The sequence below is a fragment of the Pelmatolapia mariae genome, linkage group LG23 (assembly GCF_036321145.2).
Source record: "Pelmatolapia mariae isolate MD_Pm_ZW linkage group LG23, Pm_UMD_F_2, whole genome shotgun sequence".
Taxonomy (NCBI): Eukaryota; Metazoa; Chordata; class Actinopteri; order Cichliformes; family Cichlidae; genus Pelmatolapia; species Pelmatolapia mariae.
Genome location: NC_086246.1, coordinates 31507720 through 31529226, shown reverse-complemented (window position 1 = coordinate 31529226; position 21507 = coordinate 31507720). Strand labels below are relative to the sequence as shown.

Here is a 21507-nt window from a genome sequence, read left to right as displayed (position 1 = left end):
GTGTTAAATTTGGTGGATTCCAAAAGAATATTCAAATGTCAGTATATGACAGTTACTGAGATTCTTTGACTCTGAGTTATCTCCACATTTATATTTTTAAATTTGTCAGTGTGTGAGATTCATGAATACTGTAGCCTTAATTTGAATGACTGTAAAGAGGGAATGAGATATCGTCCTAGGTTTTATTTACCGACCCATTAAAGCAGAGCACATGATCAGTGGGCGTGGACTAAATAAATATTCCCTGCCCCCTCATCTTGAAAACCCCCTGTTTTCTGGTAAACACTCTGAATCTGGTCAACATGCTTCTGAAGGGCTGCTGCACCATCTGGACTCTGCTGTGGGGCATCGCTGCTGCTGCAGGTTGGTTACTTTAGCGAAAATAACAATAAAAATAACCTCAATTGGGAGCAGTTTTACACATCTTCTAATTCCATCGAGAAACCTGAAATGAAAAGCTTGACTTATGATAAAATCTGAACTTTGTGGATGGTTGAAGAAATGTCACAGACTGGCAGGTAATATAATTTTATGTGTATTTTTTTGTGTTTTTAGAAAAATGCAAAGCAGATGTGTTTAATGTGTTTTCTTTAACTGATTGACAGAACGGTTAAATGATCCCTGTTAGCTCATTATTATTTCTTTCAAAAATTGAATACTTTATTATTAATTCTTACATTTCGTGCTATAAAACTTATTCTCACATATGCAAGTATGTAATTGTTCATACATGACACTCCATTTTTTGTACATTTAAATGATTTTATTGCAAAAAAACCCCTCAATCTTTGCAACCCGCCCTTCCAGTGTTTGTGGAGAAGCGTGAGGCCAACTCAGTCCTGCAGCGCTGGCGACGAGCAAACAGCTTGTTTGAGGAGGTAAAACAGGGAAATCTGGAGAGGGAATGCATTGAGGAGATCTGCAGCTATGAAGAGGCTCGGGAGGTGTTTGAGGATGAAGACCAGACGGTCAGACACACTGAATTTCTAAATGTTTAAAAGAAGTAAAACTAGAAGAAGTAATAGAAGTAAAAAGTCCCTGTGGTGGTCCTCCTTAGGCTCTCATGCTCTGGGGGGGGTGTCTCCATGTCTGCTTCAGGTCCCGGGGGCGGAGCTTTGTCTCCCAACACCCACTATTAGACACGTACATGGAGAAACCTCATGAACACAAGCACACTCAAACACATGTGTAGATGCAGGTACCCACAGACACATTATCTTAGGTTGCTGCTGCCTCTAAAGATATCTTGTAATATTAGTACTGTGTGCTGTTCAGTAATATTGTCACTGTTATTTATGCATATGTTGGTTGCTGCTGTGGTTTCTCAGCCGTTTTTTCTCTCTCTATCCCTCTTCTTCTCTTCTAGTTTTCTTTCCATCTTCTTCTGTTAACTTTCTCCCCAGCTTCCCTGTCATTCTTTTTTTTCCCTTTTCTATCCCCCAGTCCTGTCCCTTGTGGTTGTATTAACCCAAAATAAATTCTAATAAGATATGACTGTCAAGTGGACCATTATCCCATAATGTTAATCAGTGTGTCATTTTTTGGCCTTTTGCTAGCAGGATACAGGCTAAAATAATTTAGAATTTATAAAACATAAAAATTTAGAAACTAAATTATTCAGCTTTATAATTTTGCCTCAGTTTGAAAACATAAGTGACAACAAAATTCTACAGTTAAACTGACCAAACTGTCAATGATGATTAAAGATGATTATTAAATTAGACCTCTGACATGTGTTGCATCTTAAACAAATCTTTTGCTCCAACTTTATCCAACACTCTTTTTCATAATGGAAATGATTCGCCTGCTGATGCTTCGTCAAAATGAGCACAGACGCTACAGAAACCTAAAAAACCTCAAACTGTTCCTTTAATACTCTACAATGTTTATCACTAATTTACCATCAAAACAAATAAAGAAATAAATATGAAAGTTATTTAATATTTGTTTCTTTAGATGCTGTTCTGGCTGTCATATGATGGTAAGTAACATTTGGGTCATTTTTATTATTTAATTTTTTATATTTTTTTGTGTTACGTACGCACATTTGACAGGCGAGACCAAAGTAGAGATGACTGGCTAAAATGCATTTAGCGAAAATCAAAAACAACATATCAGCACAAACACGTCAGATGTCAAGCCTGGGATGGACGGGTGATGATTTGGACACATTGGAGTCATTGAGTCGATCGTGAACTCCTTTAAAATCCAAAGTATTCAAGGGTTGAGTGTGAAGCTACCTGTCTCACAGGGTCATGAAACAGGACAATGATCCCAAGCACATCTCCAAGCCAATGGACGCAGTGCAGTGAATTTTTTCCCCCACAAAAGTAAATCAAATTTTCTTGCTTTCATTTAATCACTTTCATAAATGTGACATTATCATTATAACTCTTCTGTAAGGTCGTGACCCCTGCCAAATCAACCCATGTCATAATAATGGGACATGCATTAATCTGGGAAATAGCCAAAAATGTCAGTGTCTCGATGGGTTTGAAGGACGATACTGTCAGACAGGTAAGAAATTATTTGGTTAAAATTAATTTTATATGAATATTTACAGAAAATTGCTGAATTTAAACACATATACTTTTATTTCCCTGGTATTTATCCCTAATTAATAGAGAGTTTAAAGCTTTAAACAAATGATTTTGATTTTCTCAGTCTTTGAAGATACCCTGAAGTGCCTTTACCTAAACGGGCGCTGTGAGCAGTTCTGTGATGGTTCAGGATCTAGACGTCGATGTTACTGTGCTGATGGATATGTGCTGGGAGACGATGGACGACACTGTGTCCCCAACGGTAGAAATGTTGCAGGAATACCTCCATTAAGAGCTTTAACTTCATTATTTTTACCCTGATCACGATGTGAAATCCTTTATTGAGAAGCCATCAAATCCTTTTATAATAGATACATTTGACTGATATGATCAAAACTATTCGACCCCAAACTTAATGACTGTCAAATTAATCGTCTCATTTAAAGGTAGTCACACGATGTCTCATTATGGGAATGACTGATTGATTGCTTGAGTTTAGTAAACTTCTGAATTTCTTGGGGAAGACGTTAAGTTGATTATCAGTTACTTTACATCTTGGAGGATTAAGTTGTTGTGCGGTTGCATTTGTGTTACAGTGGAGTATCCATGTGGTCGGGTGGCTCCGCCAGAAATAGGACAAAACCAGACTGCAGTGATTACTCCAAGGATGGTGGGGACTTACCACTGTCCCAAAGGAAACTGTCCTTGGCAGGTAAACACTGCTTTATATGAGTGATCAAACTGATCGATTCATCATGGGTGTTTTCATTGCACCATGCTCATTTACTCATGAGCTGCGTGAGTTGACTTGATGCAATCAAGCCTACAGAGTCTTGCTAATGACCTACTAATTGTGTTCAGATGTGTTACAGTTGGGACACCGGCCCTCGAGGACTGGAGTGTGACACCCATGTCCTAGAGGGATTGTCTTCTACGTAGCAGAAACATTGCCAGAATTTGTCAACAATCTTGTGTTAAAGTGGAAATGTCAACTTGACAGTGGACAGTTTGAACTTTTGATGACTATGTTAATGCAAAATTTAAGCTTTATACAACTTAAGTAGGTGACTTATCTTTAAAAACACCCTGTACAATTTTTGAGAAGAAAATATTTATTTGTAACAGGCTGTAAACATTTCCTCTGTTTATTTCTGCTGTAAACTTGGACATTTTTACATGTTCAGTAGAGACTAACCAAATTTTGGAACCACAGTCAAGTGGGTAAGGTAGAAACCCATAAAAGAGATTAAATAATACATTAATACAATAAATTACAATAATACACAAATTATATATGAAAATAAATATTGTTTTTAGTCTCAGGTTTTAGTTTTATGCTGGGAAATAGTTTCTATCTTATAGTTAATTTAACCTTGTTTTTTCTTATTAGGTTCTGGTTCAGTTAAATGCAAAAGCCCACTGTGGAGGTGTTCTCATCCATCCAAAGTGGGTCATCACTGCTGCACATTGCATCCATGGCCATGACCCCCAAAACCTGACTGTGGTAGCAGGTAAACTAATTTGCATCACTAACATATCAGACCAGTTTCTAATAAAATGTAAAATGTAAATATCATCAACTTGTGTTAAGTTATCAAATTGACTTTTAAAGTTATTTGTCACTGTTGCCTTTAATTGCCTGTGACATTATTTCTAAAAGTGAAAATTGATATTGCAATGGCGTTAATGTGCTACTTTGCAAAACATACTTATAAAGCTATTTTGTCCCATATGGAAAAGAAATAGGAAAGGCTTGATGCAAAGACTTGCATCAGCTTTAGCTTGCTTCATATAGTGAATCATATAAGGCTTATATGATTTACTCATGAAAGTGGCCACTTTCTCATTACTTTCATATATTGTTTTAGTAAATATCCAAAACATACAAGTTTCATTTATATAATTTTTCAAGGGATCTTATATCTTTTTTCACTCTTGTATGCTTTTCATACAAGTTTCACACAAGACACATACAAACTTTATAAGATTTATATATATCTTTTCCATATGGGGTATTTTGATATGTTAATTTAACTTCTAAATGTTATTCTTTTAAAGTTAGCTTTTACTTTCATTAATTTGTTGAAGTGAGATGAAAATATTGGTTACTGTCTTGAAAAATATATTTTTTTAGTTGTTTGTAGTTTTTAGAGTTTTATATTATATATTTTTGTTAATTATTTAAAAAAATGATTTGATCTAATAAATCTTGTACGTTGGTTAATAATTTCACTATAAATGATTTTCTAAAGGGGTTTGCACTCATTTATTTTTTACAATGTGTTTCCCATCATTTCGTTTTGTGGAAGTTATTTGGTATGGGGTTTGTTTGGGTTTTTTAGAATTTATTATGTAAAGTTTTTGTAAAGTTGTTTTTTGATATTTTTTGTTATTTTGTAAAACTTGGATTTCTCTAACTCTGCTCCATGTCACCAGGGGAATATAATTTGGATGTGGAAGAAGGCACAGAACAGGAGATACCTGTTTCTTTGGCAATTGCCCATGATAGTTACGTCTCAGTGACAGGTGACAGTGACATTGCCTTGCTGCAGTTGAGTCATGCTGTCAACTTGAGCCAACACGTCATCCCTATCTGCCTGCCCACTAAAGATTTTGCGACGCGGGAGCTGTTGCTACAACGTTACCACACTGTGTCTGGCTGGGGCAAGAGGACAACAGGGGGCAACGTTAAGACTCTAGGCGCCCCGGTTTCCCCTGTCCTCCGCATGATGTCAGTCCCCATCCTCCAGAACTCCATGTGCTCCCTGAGAGCCAAGTTCAACCTCACTGAAAACATGCTGTGCGCCGGATATCTGGAAGGACGCCAGGAGAGTTGCCGTGGAGATGATGGCAGCCCACTGGTGTCGCTGTTTGGCTCCACCCACTTTCTGACTGGTGTGGTTGGCTGGGGACGTGGTTGTGGGGCTGGGTATTTTGCAGTGTATACCAACATGGCCAGCTTTGTGGAGTGGGTGGAGAAGACCATGAAAAATCCATAATGGTCACTGTCGCATTCTGTTGTAATGTTGGAACAGAAAAGAAATTAGGAGATTTATTTTTCTTTGTAGTTTTTTTCTTTTCTGAAAATTTTGAAACTTTATCACTAAAATGCTTTCATTGATCTTCCTGGTCTTGTCTGGTTTGTTTGGCTGAAATGTTAAAAGTGACGTATTTCTATCTGGTTTTCTGGAAAACATTTACAAAATGGAGAGAAGCAGAATAAATGTTACTGTCCAAGAACTGTGAGGCTCATCTTTGTGGTTAATATAAACTCTTAACATGCCTTTCTGTTATCATGTGTCCACCTTCTCCAGCTGCATTCCAGATGATCATGATATTGTGTTTTAAAAGCCCTTTAATCCCAGTAATACCTGAACATTTGTTTTTCTAAGCTGCAGAATCAATACACGTTAGTTTGGACTGTGGACGTCCAACACTCGGCCCACTAAGAGCACTGAGCTGATTGGCTGCCATTCAACAACCTCTGCACTGAGTCAGAGTTTTAAAAGAAATTCCCTCATTTACTGTAAATCTCTGCCCTGCTGTCCTCCTCCATCTAAAAGTGAGGTGAAACAAATTCTTCAGACCTGAGTATGTGAGGAAGCTGCACAAACCTTTACACAAGTGCAATAAGTGTCTTGTTTTTCATATTTTAATGTCTAAAACTTAATTTCCTTGCATACTGCTGCCAGTGACTGGATTTATCTGTTGATGGGTTTCCTGCTAGGCTCTGACCATAGACACTGTGCCCTCTGAATTCCCATTAGAGATATTTATAAATGTGGTTCACATGTGAGCTAGTCATTGAGTCGATCGTGAACTCCTTTAAAATCCAAAGTATTCAAGGGTTGATTGTGAAGCTACCTGTCTCACAGGGTCATGAAACAGGACAATGATCCCAAGCACATCTCCAAGCCAATGGACGCAGTGCAGTGAATTTTTCCCCCCACAAAAGTAAATCAAATTTTCTTGCTTTCATTTAATCACTTTCATAAATGTGACATTATCATTATAACTCTTCTGTAAGGTCGTGACCCCTGCCAAATCAACCCATGTCATAATAATGGGACATGCATTAATCTGGGAAATAGCCAAAAATGTCAGTGTCTCGATGGGTTTGAAGGACGATACTGTCAGACAGGTAAGAAATTATTTGGTTAAAATTAATTTTATATGAAGATTTACAGAAAATTGCTGAATTTAAACACATATACTTTTATTTCCCTGGTATTTATCCCTAATTAATAGAGAGTTTAAAGCTTTAAACAAATGATTTTGATATTCTCAGTCTTTGAAGATACCCTGAAGTGCCTTTACCTAAACGGGCGCTGTGAGCAGTTCTGTGATGGTTCAGGATCTAGACGTCGATGTTACTGTGCTGATGGATACGTGCTGGGAGACGATGGACGACACTGTGTCCCCAACGGTAGAAATGTTGCAGGACTACCTCCATTAAGAGCTTCAACTTCATTATTTTTACATTGTCCGTGGCAGGTAAGTCTTTGAAAAGAGCCCCATCTTCAGTAAAATGAGCCAAGATACACAATGTTCCACTAGAATACCTAAAGAGACACAAGTACAGAGTACAGTATTGTGCAAAAGTTTTGTAGAAACAACACAGTCCACTAGCAAAGAGCTATTAGCCAAAAGATTTGACATACTTCAGAATGCTGTGCAGCGCATCAAACAAATTTGAGGAAAATCGACAAATAAAGGCCAAAAAGAGAAGTGGAAGGCCAAAAAAAACAAACAAAAAAATCTACAGCTGATGAAGGGTATCTTATCCCTAAAACTTAAGAAATAGGATAATGAAGCTTCATTCATCATCTCCTGACACAGGAGATGATGAATGAAGCTTCATCAGAAATGGTCTCAGTGGAAGGGTGCCTGTCAGAGGTATATGCTAAATTACACAAGAAGTGGACTGAAAATCAGTGTAAACAGGGAGATGAATCCAGATGTTCAAATCATCTTCAATAAGTAATCTCTTTTGTCAGGCTCTTCTGACTGAAAATAACATATTCTCCTGTGGCGCCATCGTCTTGTCAGATCGATGGATTTTAACTGCAGCTCACTGTGTTCATCTCAAACCTAGCACCGTGCTCCACATCGTTGTTGGTAAGACAATTAGAAAAATGGTAACTTCAAATTCTGGCTTCTAGACTGGCCTCTTTTACTTCCTTCAATCACATAACATTCACCAGGTCATTGTTGACTCATTTTAGGGTTACAGATAGCATTTTATTTAATGTCCATACCTCTTTATAGGCTTTTTGCCTGTTTGAAGCATTGTATGCAATGTAAAATATTTGATTTAATTTGAAAGGTGTCATTTTCCAGTTTCTGAAAATGTATCTAACAGTATATGGGTTTTGCTAACATAGTGGATATTGAGAGTTAACTGTATGTCATGCATGTTAGGTCAACTTAATTGTCGTTCAAGTTTTTTTCAATTTGCTTACTTTTCTTCTGGATCTAAATTCAATGTAGCATTTAAAAGTAATGTCGCTTTCAAGGTGAGCATGACATAAGGGAAGAGGAAAAAACAGAACAGCGGCGGCGGGTGCTCAAAGTTGTGTGCCATGAAGGCCACAATGTGACTAGCTCCGACAGCGACCTGGCTTTGTTGAAGCTTCACCGCCCAGTAAAACTGGGCCGCCACGTTGTGCCCATCTGCCTTCCTGCCTGCAACAGCACCTTCACCCGGACACTGGAAACCGTCCGCCACTCGACTGTGTCTGGTTGGGGTCGTCTGGCACAGTTTGGCTCCACCGCAAGATACAGGTGTGGTGAGCTGGGGGAAAGGGTGCGCCCAAGAAAACATGTACGGCGTCCAAAGTTTTGCAAAAATCAGCAAATTAAAAAATTATTTGTTTTTCAAGTAAATAAATTAACCTGCTAGAAACTTTGTAGTTTTCTATAGTGATGGTAATTGTAAACCATCAACCAACAATCTGTTTAATCTAAAAGATGTAAAGACATCACTCTGCATGTTGAAATTTTGTTTTTTGACAATAAAGATGAAGTTCAGTGTTTTTCTTTTCTTTTCATGCCCCTCACTCACTTTTCTTTTTCAGCCATTTTGTTGTAGACGTGCTTCTGTTCTTAGGACCAGTGGGCCTCATTTAGTAACAGTGGGTCCTTCGTACACACAAATCAGTGATTTATCAATATTTTTGTACCTGAATTTGCTTGTTCTTTATAAACAAATTTGAAATTGCCTCAGACTGTGTGTAGAAACAAATGAACCACTGTTTCAGAAGTGTTGTAGTATGTTCAGGTGAAACTCCATGAATCTAAACATGTGCTGCCATGTGAGGCTTACTCCTGGCAGCCCTTCCAAACAAACCATACTTGTTAAGTCTTTTGATAAATGTACTCTCATGAACTTTAACCTTTATCACACAAACTGATGTGGACATCTGTAGAGTCTGAGACGTAGCTCTTGGGTTGTGATTTTTTTTGTGGTTTCTCTAAGAACGACGTCTGATCCTTTGGGATCAATTTTCTGGAATGTCCACTGCTGGGAATATTGTGACATTGTACTAACACACTTCTTTTATAGAGGTGGTCACACTTGCTGATAATCAGTTAATAATTAAGAGCATTTCATTATGAGCACCTGATTTCTACTTACTTTGTTAATTCCTATAGAAGAAGTAATAGTGTACTTAGTTTTTCACGCACTGCTTCTGCATTTTGTCTTAATACTTGTTGAATATACAATGACACTGTAATTTGTTTTGTTGTATTTATCTAATTCTAAGATCTGCAAAGGTCTACTTTTCACTTCGTTCTGATGAATAAAATCTTGGAACTGAAACAGTGTGTACTTTCTGTTTACCATGGCTGTGGAATATGGGCTGCAAATATCTGTTTATTGTTGCGGTTTTTTTTAAACAAATTAAGCCAAGTCAGTCAAATCCTTCTTTTGACTGATTGATTTTAGTCTAATAAACTTCTAAACACAAGACTAAACAATGCATAAATATAATACATATATACACAGCCTCACGTTATAATAAATAGAACAATATTGAACTCATGTAGGCATGTTTAAAGACAGCAGGACATTTCTGGTTGTTTCAGCTTTGACTGCTTGGTGTTTGAAATCTACGTCTATATCAGAAATACACAGAAGAAACTCTGCGTTTGCGTAATTTCTCCAATTCATCAATGAAACAGTGAAAATCAGGAATCTGAAGGCAGAGACTTTCAGTGATTTTGGGTCAGAGTTTCATCATTCGGGTTTCTCCACTGATCATGTGACCACCAGCAGGAGGAGGGATGGACTTTAGACCCGAAGCCCCACAAAGACACAGCACAGCAACTTTCTGATGAAATCAACTATGTGGCTGAAAGTCTTCATCATCTTCGTCTTCAGCTTTGACAGCTGCCAGCTGGCTTCAGGTGAGCTAACTCGACGTTTACACGTATCGATCACTGATTGATTGATTAGTTAGCTCAGGGATTAAGCAGTGACATGGAGGTGAAACTACTTCATCATAGGTCTGTTTTTGTCGTGAGAGGGACGAGGATGACCATCATTTTGAGGTAATATTAAATACTAACATGTCAACAGTGACATCTGATGCATAGTGGAGTATGAAACAGCAGAGGCTTCTCAGAGTCAAATAAAAACACTGATTGTAAGGTGGAGCTTCTAAGGTGGCTTAAGGTGGACTGTATATGCTTAAAAACAAGTGTGTTTAGAAACACAAGGATTCATTCCCCCCCCCAAAAAAAGAAAGGGAGGGCCAAAAGTTTAAGTCATCTGTACAATCAACCAATCAATACATAAATAAGTGAGTAAGTAAGTAAATAAAATTATATTTAAAAAACAAACAGAAAGGAAATGGAAATTAATCAAAGACAACCAAAAATATCATTGAAAAATTGCGAACATTTATCGTTATGAGACTGGATCTGGGTAAAAATAAACAACCGCAGTGATTATTTAATCAGTTTTTAACAAATTATTATTTGACAACTAAGATAATAATCAGTGAACATTTTTAAAGAAAAGCATCATCATTTGCTGCCTCTTATTTCTTACACGTAGCACTTTACTTTATTACAGTAAAGTTTGAGATTTTTACTCTACGGTTTGTTTTAGTAATTTCTAATGTGTTGGGTTTTATAAATGATTTAATGTTTAATGTTTAACATTTATTCGTCATATCAGTATATTTTTGTTTATGTTATTCATCTATGTTCAGTTGTCTATAGATTTGTTTTTTGTTTTTTAATATTATTTATAAAAGCCATGAAACTTGCTAAGAACCACAAATGAAAATGAGACTTTATGGTTACGTTATATTTACGTTGTTAATTAAGGTGCTCCTGGTAATTAAAATATATTGTCCCAGTTTATTGTAAAAAACAAAATACATAACATACGTCATTAGTGACTTTACAAAGGCTTCAAATGAATTTTGATCAGAATCAAATTTAAAAACAATCCATGCAGTAGACATGTAGAGATTTCAGTCTTGTAGGATATTTACCTTACAACATAAAGCGCTTTGAGGTAACTCTTGTTGTGATTTGGTGCTACATAAATAAAACTGAATTGAATTGGATGACCAACTCCAACTGAGACAGAACTATTCTGATAAACTCTCCCCTTCTTCAAATGTTGGGCAGTCTTTCTGGATAAAGATCGAGCCAATGGCGTTCTGGTTCGGACTCGGAGGTACAACTCAGGTTGGTTTAAGAGGCTGCAAATGGGAGAACTGAGGAGGGAGTGTATAGAGAACAAGTGCACCTACGAGGAGGCCAGGGAGGTGATTGAGCACATCGAGCTCACGGTACAATCAAATCAAATTTTCACTTCACTGAACATGTTTTCTACAAAAGTGTTTAACATGAAAGGAGAAAACAGCAGGTAGAAAAAAACCTGGACTGGGATTTGTCATGTGTGAACTAAGAATAGATTTAAATTATTGATACTTAAATTAAATACTGTTAAATACTGAAGCCATGTTTTTCCAGTAAATTACTGACTAGTTTTAAGACATTTAATTCATGTAAAAATGCAAATTGATAGCAATTCATAATTAGCAACACAAACAGAGGCAAATACTTGGCCACATGAACTCATGAGGTGAAAATCTGCTTTATACTAACTTTCCAACATACTTGGGATGCTTCCAATGCTTAGAAATTGTGGACAAGCTTATCATAGTCATTTGTAGGAATAGAGAGGGCATTATTCAATTTCTCACTTACATAAACAAAACTCAATGTTGTTACTAATGTTGACTTTCAGTTATAACTTGAGGGAAGAAGCCATCCCATTGGCTGTTATTGGGTAGTGATTTATAGTTTGTGAAATGTTCCAGAAATACTTAAGAAGCTATGTTCATGTCAAAGCTTTGCAGCTGGTCTGAACCCAGTTTTTGAATAAAATCCTCAGTTTAGCTTTTAGTGAATACCTGTAAGCCTCAACCAATCAGATAACCAAGAACATTTTAGGTCAGGGCCAAAGGAATCTTATAAAACACTACATAATCACAAACTGGCTAAAAGACATTCAAAACAACCACACAGACACTCAGGCTTACCACAAACAAACAGAAGCTGTCCAAAAAGAGACAAACATAACACAGAGACTAAGCACTACACAAAGATGAAACACAAATGCAATCAGATGCAGATCAAATCTAAGCAAATGACACACAACAAAGCTATAGAGAAATTAATGTGACGCTAAACATCTGCAGGATTCACAGCTGAAGTGTTTTTCTTGTGGATTTGTTGCATTTTACATATCTTTGTTGGAGACCCGATGTTTCTGTGTGATAACTGGTTCATTTTTTTCACATTGCTGTAATATTGTCTCCTCAGAATGAGTTCTGGAAAACGTACAATGGTAAGCAATTTCCCATGTAAAAAGTAGCGCACCACCTCATACATCTTGAAGACCAATTTTACGTCCCACCTTCAGTAACTCCAGCAAGTCAACTTGTGAATTGTCTTTAGATTTAATACATTTAGCATAAAATATAAACTATAATGTAGATTTTAAGAGTCGTATACCCAAATAGAGATCATCAATAACACCATGTAATATGATACAGTCATGTTAAATCATTGTGTTCTGTGTTGTCTTATAGTACCAAACCCCTGTATCTCCAATCCCTGTCAGAATGGAGGCAGTTGCTCCACTCATGCTTCATCCTACATCTGCTTTTGTCTGCCAGAGTTCCACGGAGTCAACTGTGAGCTTGGTGAGCAAAAAATATTAACTTTTCAAGCTATTTTTCACATCACTTGGCTGCTGTAATGTGAAGTATTTTCTATTTAAATTACCTTAGCTAGCAGTTTGCCTTCATGAAAATTAAACTATAAATGTCACTCAGTTAATAACAGCAAAACAACATGTTTATGTTTATAGAAGGGAATTTCATTTTGTTAGACAGAAAAAGAAATGCTCATGTATAAAGGCACAAAATCTCACAATTTCAGTGAAATAAAATTACATTCACAATTCATGATGGTGAAAAGCTGTGATTATATAAATTGTTTAAGTGATATATAAAAATAATATTTTGCATTCACAATTTTACCTAATCGTATGCTGAATAAAATTAAAGTATATAACTTAAAAAAAGCCAAAAACTTTGACTTTGTTCGATAACAATTTTGTAAGTTATATGTAATTTTTTAACATGTACTTTATCAAAATTCATTATTCCCCCCGCCAGTTTATGAAAAAGTTTCTTTAGAGGTGAAAGCTGAGATCGATACCTGCTGGGTGGAGAACGGAGAATGTGAGCACTTCTGTGAAGAAGACGAGTTCCAAAAAAAATGGAACTGCTCGTGTGCAGACGGCTACTTTCTCGATGTTGATGGACGGAGTTGCATCGCAAAAGGTTGGACAATGATTTGTAAAGAACACAATGTGAAAAATGTTTTGTAGATTCTCAACACAATTGTTTTCATATTTGAATAACAAATTCTATGACAGTTTTCTTTAAAAACCCATATTTGCTATGAAAGACAAAGATATAGGTTAGAATATGTAAAAACATTTAGATGTTGGTAATGGGAATTATTCTGTCTTAGATTATCCATCATACCAATATTTTACATAACTGTGTGTGTTTATGATTCTTTAAATGTTAATTTTTTTAAATAAGGAAAAATAATCATTTGATTCTAGTAAACAATCAGCAAACTTCAATTGAAGAAGTTCAAAAATTAAAGAATTTCCATCACTTTTTTCCTACTTTTTAACATTTTTCAGTGGTGCAGAAAGTACATGTACGGGTTCGTACTATCCTGGTGGGGACCAAAATCTGACTTTTACTATCCTGGTGGGGACTTTCTGCACCGTGGGGACCAAAATCCAGGTCCCCTCGGGGTTGAAAGCAATTTTCACACTCAAAATGCGGTTTTACTGTCAGGGTTACAATTAGGTTATGGTTAGGTTTAGGGTAAGGGTTAGGGTTAGGCATTCATTTTTAATGGTTAGGGTTAGGGTAAGGGGCTAGGGAAAGCATTATGTCAATGGGATGTCCCCACGAGGATAGCAAACCAGACGTGTGTGTGTGTGTGTGTCTGCAAAAATACGTGTTCAGGTATTTCAGTTTGACGAACATCATAGCGCTGAAGTTTATGTATTTTCAAGAAAATCCTGTCCGTTCACACAGGCCCCACTAATCAACCTTTGGACTCCCTGCTGCACTGAACAGTTAGGAAATTCATATTTTACTTTAAACCAGCCCTCTATACCCCCAACCTCCCCACCACCACATGTATGTGTCATCAGTGTATAAACAATTGCTTAGAACACTTATAAGAAAATTGCTGAATTTAAACCCATATACTTTTATTTCCCTGGTATTTATTCCTAATTAATAGAGAGTTTAAAGCTTTAAACAAATGATTTTGATTTTCTCAGTCTTTGAAGATACCCTGAAGTGCCTTTACCTAAACGGGCGCTGTGAGCAGTTCTGTGATTTGTCAGAATGGTTCAGTTCTGTGATGGTTTCACCATGTGAAATCTTTTATTGAGCAGCCATCAAATCCTTTTATAATAGATACATTTGACTGATATGATCAAAACTATTCGACCCCAAACTTAATGACTGTCAAATTAATCGTCTCATTTAAAGGTAGTCACACGATGTCTCATTATGGGAATGACTGGTTGATTGCTTGAGTTTAGTAAACTTCTGAATTTCTTGGGGAAGACGTTAAGTTGATTATCAGTTACTTTACATCTTGGAGGATTAAGTTGTTGTGCGGTTGCATTTGTGTTACAGTGGAGTATCCATGTGGTCGGGTGGCTCCACCAGAAATAGGACAAAACCAGACTGCAGTGATTACTCCAAGGATGGTGGGGACTTACCACTGTCCCAAAGGAAACTGTCCTTGGCAGGTAAACACTGCTTTATATGAGTGATCAAACTGATCGATTCATCATGGGTGTTTTCATTGCGCCATGCTCATTTACTCATGAGCTGCGTGAGTTGACTTGATGCAATCAAGCCTACAGAGTCTTGCTAATGACCTACTAATTGTGTTCAGATGTGTTACAGTTGGGACACCGGCCCTCGAGGACTGGAGTGTGACACCCATGTCCTAGAGGGGATTGTCTTCTACGTAGCAGAAACATTGCCAGAATTTGTCAACAATTCAAACATCTTGTGTTAAAGTGGAAATGTCAACTTGACAGTGGACAGTTTGAACTTTTGATGACTATGTTAATGCAAAATTTAAGCTTTATACAACTTAAGTAGGTGACTTATCTTTAAAAACACCCTGTACAATTTTTGAGAAGAAAATATTTATTTGTAACAGGCTGTAAACATTTCCTCTGTTTATTTCTGCTGTAAACTTGGACATTTTTACATGTTCAGTAGAGACTAGAGATGGCACGATACCACTTTTTTATGTCCGATACCGATACCGATATCATAAATTTGGGTATCTGCCGATACCGATATGAATCCGATATAGTGTGTTTTTTAATCAATAAAACTGTTTTTTAATATCTTGCTGCATTTTGTATAAGTTCATAGTCAAGTTTAAATAAACAACAACACTAAAGCTATTCTGTTATACCTGTATGTAAAAAATACACTGCACCCAAAATATTTCATAGTTCAGCAATACTGATCAATCTAATAAACTTAAACCTACTCCATCCTTCCTATTCTGGTATTTTAAAGAGTACTTAGCAGAAATATTAAGCAACGTAACTAATAGGGTTGCAAACTCCCAGCAAAAAAAAAAAAATAGGGAACCACCCCCCACCCTCCACCTCATGATGCTTAATCGACGTAATCAACTTTAATTTGATGCAGTGTTAAAAAAAAATGCACAGAATTAAATTATTTTTCAAGAATAATTAAATAGATTCAACATCTTTCTTCAACAGAATTGCAAACTGCACAGATGGTATCTTCCCAAAGGAAAAAGTACTATAGCTTACTAGGGTATATTAGACTTAACAGTTACTATATACAGTAATGGACTTCTATGCATTTTACATCAGATTAAAACTTTGGGTGTAAGATTCAGATAATTATTTATTAAAAGCTAGACATTTTAAACGAGAATAAGAAAGAAAAGTATGTCTTTGTGCCCCCCTTTTCCCTGTTAATGCCCTATCGGCCCCCCTGGCTAAACTTTGCTAGATCCGCCCCTGCACAGTTACCAGCCGTCAGCTACGTAGAAAAGGATCCTGGTCTAGAAAGTAATATTAAATAAATTCTAACAACAGCTTATCAAGGTTAAACGTGCTGCTGTTGCTCAGCCGCTGGTTTCCTCTTTCTGGTGCAAAGTGGGCCAAAAACAAAAGCCGATCAGCTGATCATTAAGCAGTTTCATGATTGAAGTAGCAACAGGAGAGGGAGGGAGAGAGGCAGTCGCTCCATATCGGTTGTTAAGCTTAACGTGGGAATGCTTTACAAACATTCAGAGATGAACTTACACACTTGCTTTACTTCTCTCTGGGATAACTTCCTTGGAGATGAAATGCTGGTTTGGTAGCAAGGCTACAAATACACACAGCCGCTCTATCACGTGATGCATACTGCTCCGACGTGCTACGGTTATGAGCCGAGTTACGCCGTGTTGCAAGATTTGTGAGGTGCTCTTTTGATATTTAATGGATCGGATTACATTTTTTATTTCTCTCCGATATCCGATCCAGTAATTTACGTCAGTATTGGACCGATACCGATACGTAATATCGGATCGGTCCATCTCTAGTAGAGACTAACCAAATTTTGGAACCACAGTCAAGTGGGTAAGGTAGAAACCCATAAAAGAGATTAAATAATACATTAATACAATAAATTACAATAATACACAAATTATATATGAAAATAAATATTGTTTTTAGTCTCAGGTTTTAGTTTTATGCTGGGGAATAGTTTCTATCTTATAGTTAATTTAACCTTGTTTTTTCTTATTAGGCTCTGGTTCAGTTAAATGCAAAAGCCCACTGTGGAGGTGTTCTCATCCATCCAAAGTGGGTCATCACTGCTGCACATTGCATCCATGGCCACCCAGTGCTTCCTGCAGAAGTTCTCTGATGACTCTGCTATAGTCGGCCTCATCACTGATGGGGACGACAAGGAGTACAGAGGACTGACTCAGGACTTTGTGGACTGGTGCCAGCTGAACTACCTCCAGATCAATGCCAGTAAAACCAAGGAGCTGGTGGTAGACTTCCGCAGGCACAAACATCCTCCACTGCAACCACTGAACATCCAAGGTATGGACATTGAGGCTGTGGACAGCTACAGGTACCTTGGTGTTCATCTGAACAGCAAACTGGACTGGACTCATAACTCAGACGCCCTCTACAGGAAAGGGCAGAGCAGACTGTACCTGCTGCGGAGACTCAGGTCGTTTGGAGTGGAGGGCCCACTCCTGAAGACCTTCTATGACTCTGTGGTGGCCTCAGCCATCTTTTATGGTGTGGTCTGCTGGGGCGGCAGCATCTCTGCTGGGGACAGGAAAAGATTGAACAGGCTGATCCGAAGGGCCAGCTCTGTTCTAGGATGCCCTCTGGACCCAGTGGAGGTGGTGAGTGACAGGAGAATGGTGGCTAAGCTGTCATCCCTGCTGGACAACATCTCCCACCCCATGCATGAGACTGTGACAGCACTGAGCAGCTCCTTCAGTGGGAGACTGCGGCACCCACGGTGTGGGACGGAGAGATTTCGCAGGTCTTTCCTCCCCACTGCTGTCAGACTCCACAACAAAGACTTTAACTGATCATACACACACATCCACAAATGTGCAATAACACTAATGTGCAATAATCTTTCTGGCACCGTTGTATTTTTCACTCAGTTGTATATAGCATTTGTATTCTATTTTTATCCTATTGTATATTTTATTCTATTTTATTCTACTGTATATAGTATTCTATTTTTATTCTATTCTGTACAGTTGTGTACTGTATTTATTCTTATTTTATTTTATTCTAATTGTCCTTCATAACTTTTGCACTGTCCACTTCCTGCTGTGACAAAACAAATTTCCCACGTGTGGGACTAATAAAGGTCATCTTATCTTATCTTATCTTATCTTATCTTATCTTATGACCCCCAAAACCTGACTGTGGTAGCAGGTAAACCAATTTGCATCGCTAACATATCAGACCAGTTTCTAATAAAATGTAAAATGTAAATATCATCAACTTGTGTTAAGTTATCAAATTGACTTTTAAAGTTATTTGTCACTGTTGCCTTTAATTGCCTGTGACATTATTTCTAAAAGTGAAAATTGATATTGCAATGGCGTTAATGTGCTACTTTGCAAAACATACTTATAAAGCTATTTTGTCCCATATGGAAAAGAAATATGAAAGACTTGATGCAAAGACTTGCATCAGCTTTAGCTTGCTTCATATAGTGACTCATATAAGGCTTATATGATTTACTCATGAAAGTGGCCACTTTCCCATTACTTTCATATATTGTTTTAGTAAGTATCCAAAACATACAAGTTTCATTTATATAATTTTTCAAGGGATCTTATATCTGTTTTCACTCTTGTATGCTTTTCATACAAGTTTCACACAAGACAGATACAAACTTTATAAGATTTATATATATCTTTTCCATATGGGGTATTTTGATATGTTAATTTAACATCTAAATGTTATTCTTTTAAAGTTAGCTTTTACTTTCATTAATTTGTTGAAGTGAGATGAAAATATTGGTTACTGTCTTGAAAAATATATTTTTTTAGTTGTTTGTAGTTTTTAGAGTTTTATATTATATATTTTTGTTAATTATTTAAAAAAATGATTTGATCTAATAAATCTTGTACGTTGGTTAATAATTTCACTATAAATGATTTTCTAAAGGGGTTTGCACTCATTTATTTTTTACAATGTGTTTCCCATCATTTCGTTTTGTGGAAGTTATTTGGTATGGGGTTTGTTTGGTTTTTTTAGAATTTATTATGTAAAGTTTTTGTAAAGTTGTTTTTTGATATTTTTTGTTATTTTGTAAAACTTGGCTTTCTCTAACTCTGCTCCGTGTCACCAGGGGAATATAATTTGGATGTGGAAGAAGGCACAGAACAGGAGATACCTGTTTCTTTGGCAATTGCCCATGATAGTTACGTCTCAGTGACAGGTGACAGTGACATTGCCTTGCTGCAGTTGAGTCATGCTGTCAACTTGAGCCAACACGTCATCCCTATCTGCCTGCCCACTAAAGATTTTGCGACGCGGGAGCTGTTGCTACAACGTTACCACACTGTGTCTGGCTGGGGCAAGAGGACAACAGGGGGCAACGTTAAGACTCTAGGCGCCCCGGTTTCCCCTGTCCTCCGCATGATGTCAGTCCCCATCCTCCAGAACTCCATGTGCTCCCTGAGAGCCAAGTTCAACCTCACTGAAAACATGCTGTGCGCCGGATATCTGGAAGGACGCCAGGAGAGTTGCCGTGGAGATGATGGCAGCCCACTGGTGTCGCTGTTTGGCTCCACCCACTTTCTGACTGGTGTGGTTGGCTGGGGACGTGGTTGTGGGGCTGGGTATTTTGCGGTGTATACCAACATGGCCAGCTTTGTGGAGTGGGTGGAGAAGACCATGAAAAATCCATAATGGTCACTGTCGCATTCTGTTGTAATGTTGGAACAGAAAAGAAATTAGGAGATTTATTTTTCTTTGTAGTTTTTTTCTTTTCTGAAAATTTTGAAACTTTATCACTAAAATGCTTTCATTGATCTTCCTGGTCTTGTCTGGTTTGTTTGGCTGAAATGTTAAAAGTGACGTATTTCTATCTGGTTTTCTGGAAAACATTTACAAAATGGAGAGAAGCAGAATAAATGTTACTGTCCAAGAACTGTGAGGCTCATCTTTGTGGTTAATATAAACTCTTAACATGCCTTTCTGTTATCATGTGTCCACCTTCTCCAGCTGCATTCCAGATGATCATGATATTGTGTTTTAAAAGCCCTTTAATCCCAGTAATACCTGAACATTTGTTTTTCTAAGCTGCAGAGTCAATACACGTTAGTTTGGACTGTGGACGTCCAACACTCGGCCCACTAAGAGCACTGAGCTGATTGGCTGCCATTCAACAACCTCTGCACTGAGTCAGAGTTTTAAAAGAAATTCCCTCATTTACTGTAAATCTCTGCCCTGCTGTCCTCCTCCATCTAAAAGTGAGGTGAAACAAATTCTTCAGACCTGAGTGTGTGAGGAAGCTGCACAAACTTTTACACAAGTGCAATAAGTGTCTTGTTTTTCATATTTTAATGTCTAAAACTTAATTTCCTTGCATACTGCTGCCAGTGACTGGATTTATCTGTTGATGGGTTTCCTGCTAGGCTCTGACCATAGACACTGTGCCCTCTGAATTCCCATTAGAGTCAAACCTTATTTTTAAATGTGGTTCACATGTGAGCTAGATATTAAAGATCCAGAGAACCCAATAATGTAGCTTTGAGCTCATCCTTTGGAAAATATTTTTAACTTCTCAAACACTCAAAACCAGACTATCTACTCTTTTGAAGGGAGCTACCAACCTTACTTGCTGACAATCACTTATTAAAGTTTAATCATAGTGAACTGGGCAGATGAGTTATACAAATAGAGACAAAATATTTTGTGCCTTTCATTAAAATTTTGTCCTTCATACTTTTCAGTCTTCCCTCCTGACTGCAAGGAATTTAATTATCCAGACTGTTGATGATTACGATAAAATAAACCTGCATTCTTTCTAATGACCAGCAGTAAACAACCCCTCAGGTTCTGACAGTATGGAAGCCTATAAGAACATAAGAACATGAGCCTGCGGATCACTTAATTTCTGAGCTCAGTGTGCACTTTCCTGTTGAGTTTATGGTATTGGTCTCTAGTTTCATGACTTACTGAATGAAGGATTTACCAGCATGGCTACCTTGTGGCTGACAACTTGCTTCCCTATGAATTCCCTTATGCTTGTTTTATATTCCTTGGTTAAATCTACAACATTTAGTTTTACACCTCATGTGCTCTGATGTGCACCTTACCAGAAATGTAACTACACATAGTAGGGGAACAGTGCTCAACAGTTGCAACAGATCCTACTTTACTTCCAGAGTATAATGATTTGCATGACAGCTCACAGTTCACCAGCTTTTCTTGTTTTCATCTCTCTGACAATCTGTGTATAGACTCTGTTGGTTCTGTTGTCTTCTCTCCTTTCTGTGTTTCATGAAAAGCAGCACGTGCAGCTTGGCTGCCTCATTTTTGCAACAGGTAAACAACCACTTCACCCATTGGGACAGGGGTCCACACAATACTCCAAATTTTCGGCTTACTCCAAAGAAACAGCATTTTGGTGTTGATGTACAGATGTGGATATAGTCTTAAAGCTGGGTCTTTATGAGACCTCCTGTTATGTCCTCTATGACATGCACTAATCCAGTCTTTTATGTTGTCAAAAAAGCTTCATCTTTTTAATACTGGATTTTGCAAGACCTTTGGAGGTAGACAGCA

At 37.4% G+C, this 21507-nt stretch overlaps 2 protein-coding genes across 2 annotated transcripts; both read left to right on the top strand.

The window, feature by feature from the left end:
• The first annotated feature begins 302 nt into the window (after nt 1–302).
• LOC134621232 (coagulation factor VII-like) lies at nt 303–5539 on the top strand. The gene is made up of 8 exons (XM_063467661.1): nt 303–363; nt 808–968; nt 1957–1981; nt 2404–2517; nt 2665–2802; nt 3137–3252; nt 3931–4051; nt 4977–5539. Exons 1-8 carry the CDS (start codon nt 303–305, stop codon nt 5537–5539), a joined length of 1299 nt encoding a protein of 432 aa, XP_063323731.1.
• A 4338-nt stretch (nt 5540–9877) lies between these two features.
• Nucleotides 9878–19626, top strand: LOC134621231 (coagulation factor VII-like). The gene is made up of 9 exons (XM_063467660.1): nt 9878–9950; nt 11187–11350; nt 12390–12414; nt 12659–12772; nt 13271–13417; nt 14813–14928; nt 16973–17063; nt 18109–18138; nt 19064–19626. The coding sequence occupies exons 1-9, from the start codon at nt 9878–9880 to the stop codon at nt 19624–19626; spliced, it is 1323 nt and encodes a 440-aa protein (XP_063323730.1).
• The last annotated feature ends 1881 nt before the right edge of the window (nt 19627–21507 follow it).

Excerpts from the sequence above, each read along its gene's own strand:
- LOC134621231 (XM_063467660.1), top strand. The coding sequence starts at position 9,878 with ATGAAATCAACTATGTGGCTGAAAGTCTTCATCATCTTCGTCTTCAGC. Across the intron at positions 12,773-13,270 it reads CGGAGTCAACTGTGAGCTTG|AGGTGAAAGCTGAGATCGAT; the intron begins GTGAGCAAAAAA and ends AAGTTTCTTTAG. Across the intron at positions 17,064-18,108 it reads TGCACATTGCATCCATGGCC|ATGACCCCCAAAACCTGACT; the intron begins ACCCAGTGCTTC and ends TTATCTTATCTT.
- LOC134621232 (XM_063467661.1), top strand. The coding sequence starts at position 303 with ATGCTTCTGAAGGGCTGCTGCACCATCTGGACTCTGCTGTGGGGCATC. Across the intron at positions 3,253-3,930 it reads AAGGAAACTGTCCTTGGCAG|GTTCTGGTTCAGTTAAATGC; the intron begins GTAAACACTGCT and ends TTTTCTTATTAG. Across the intron at positions 4,052-4,976 it reads AAACCTGACTGTGGTAGCAG|GGGAATATAATTTGGATGTG; the intron begins GTAAACTAATTT and ends CCATGTCACCAG.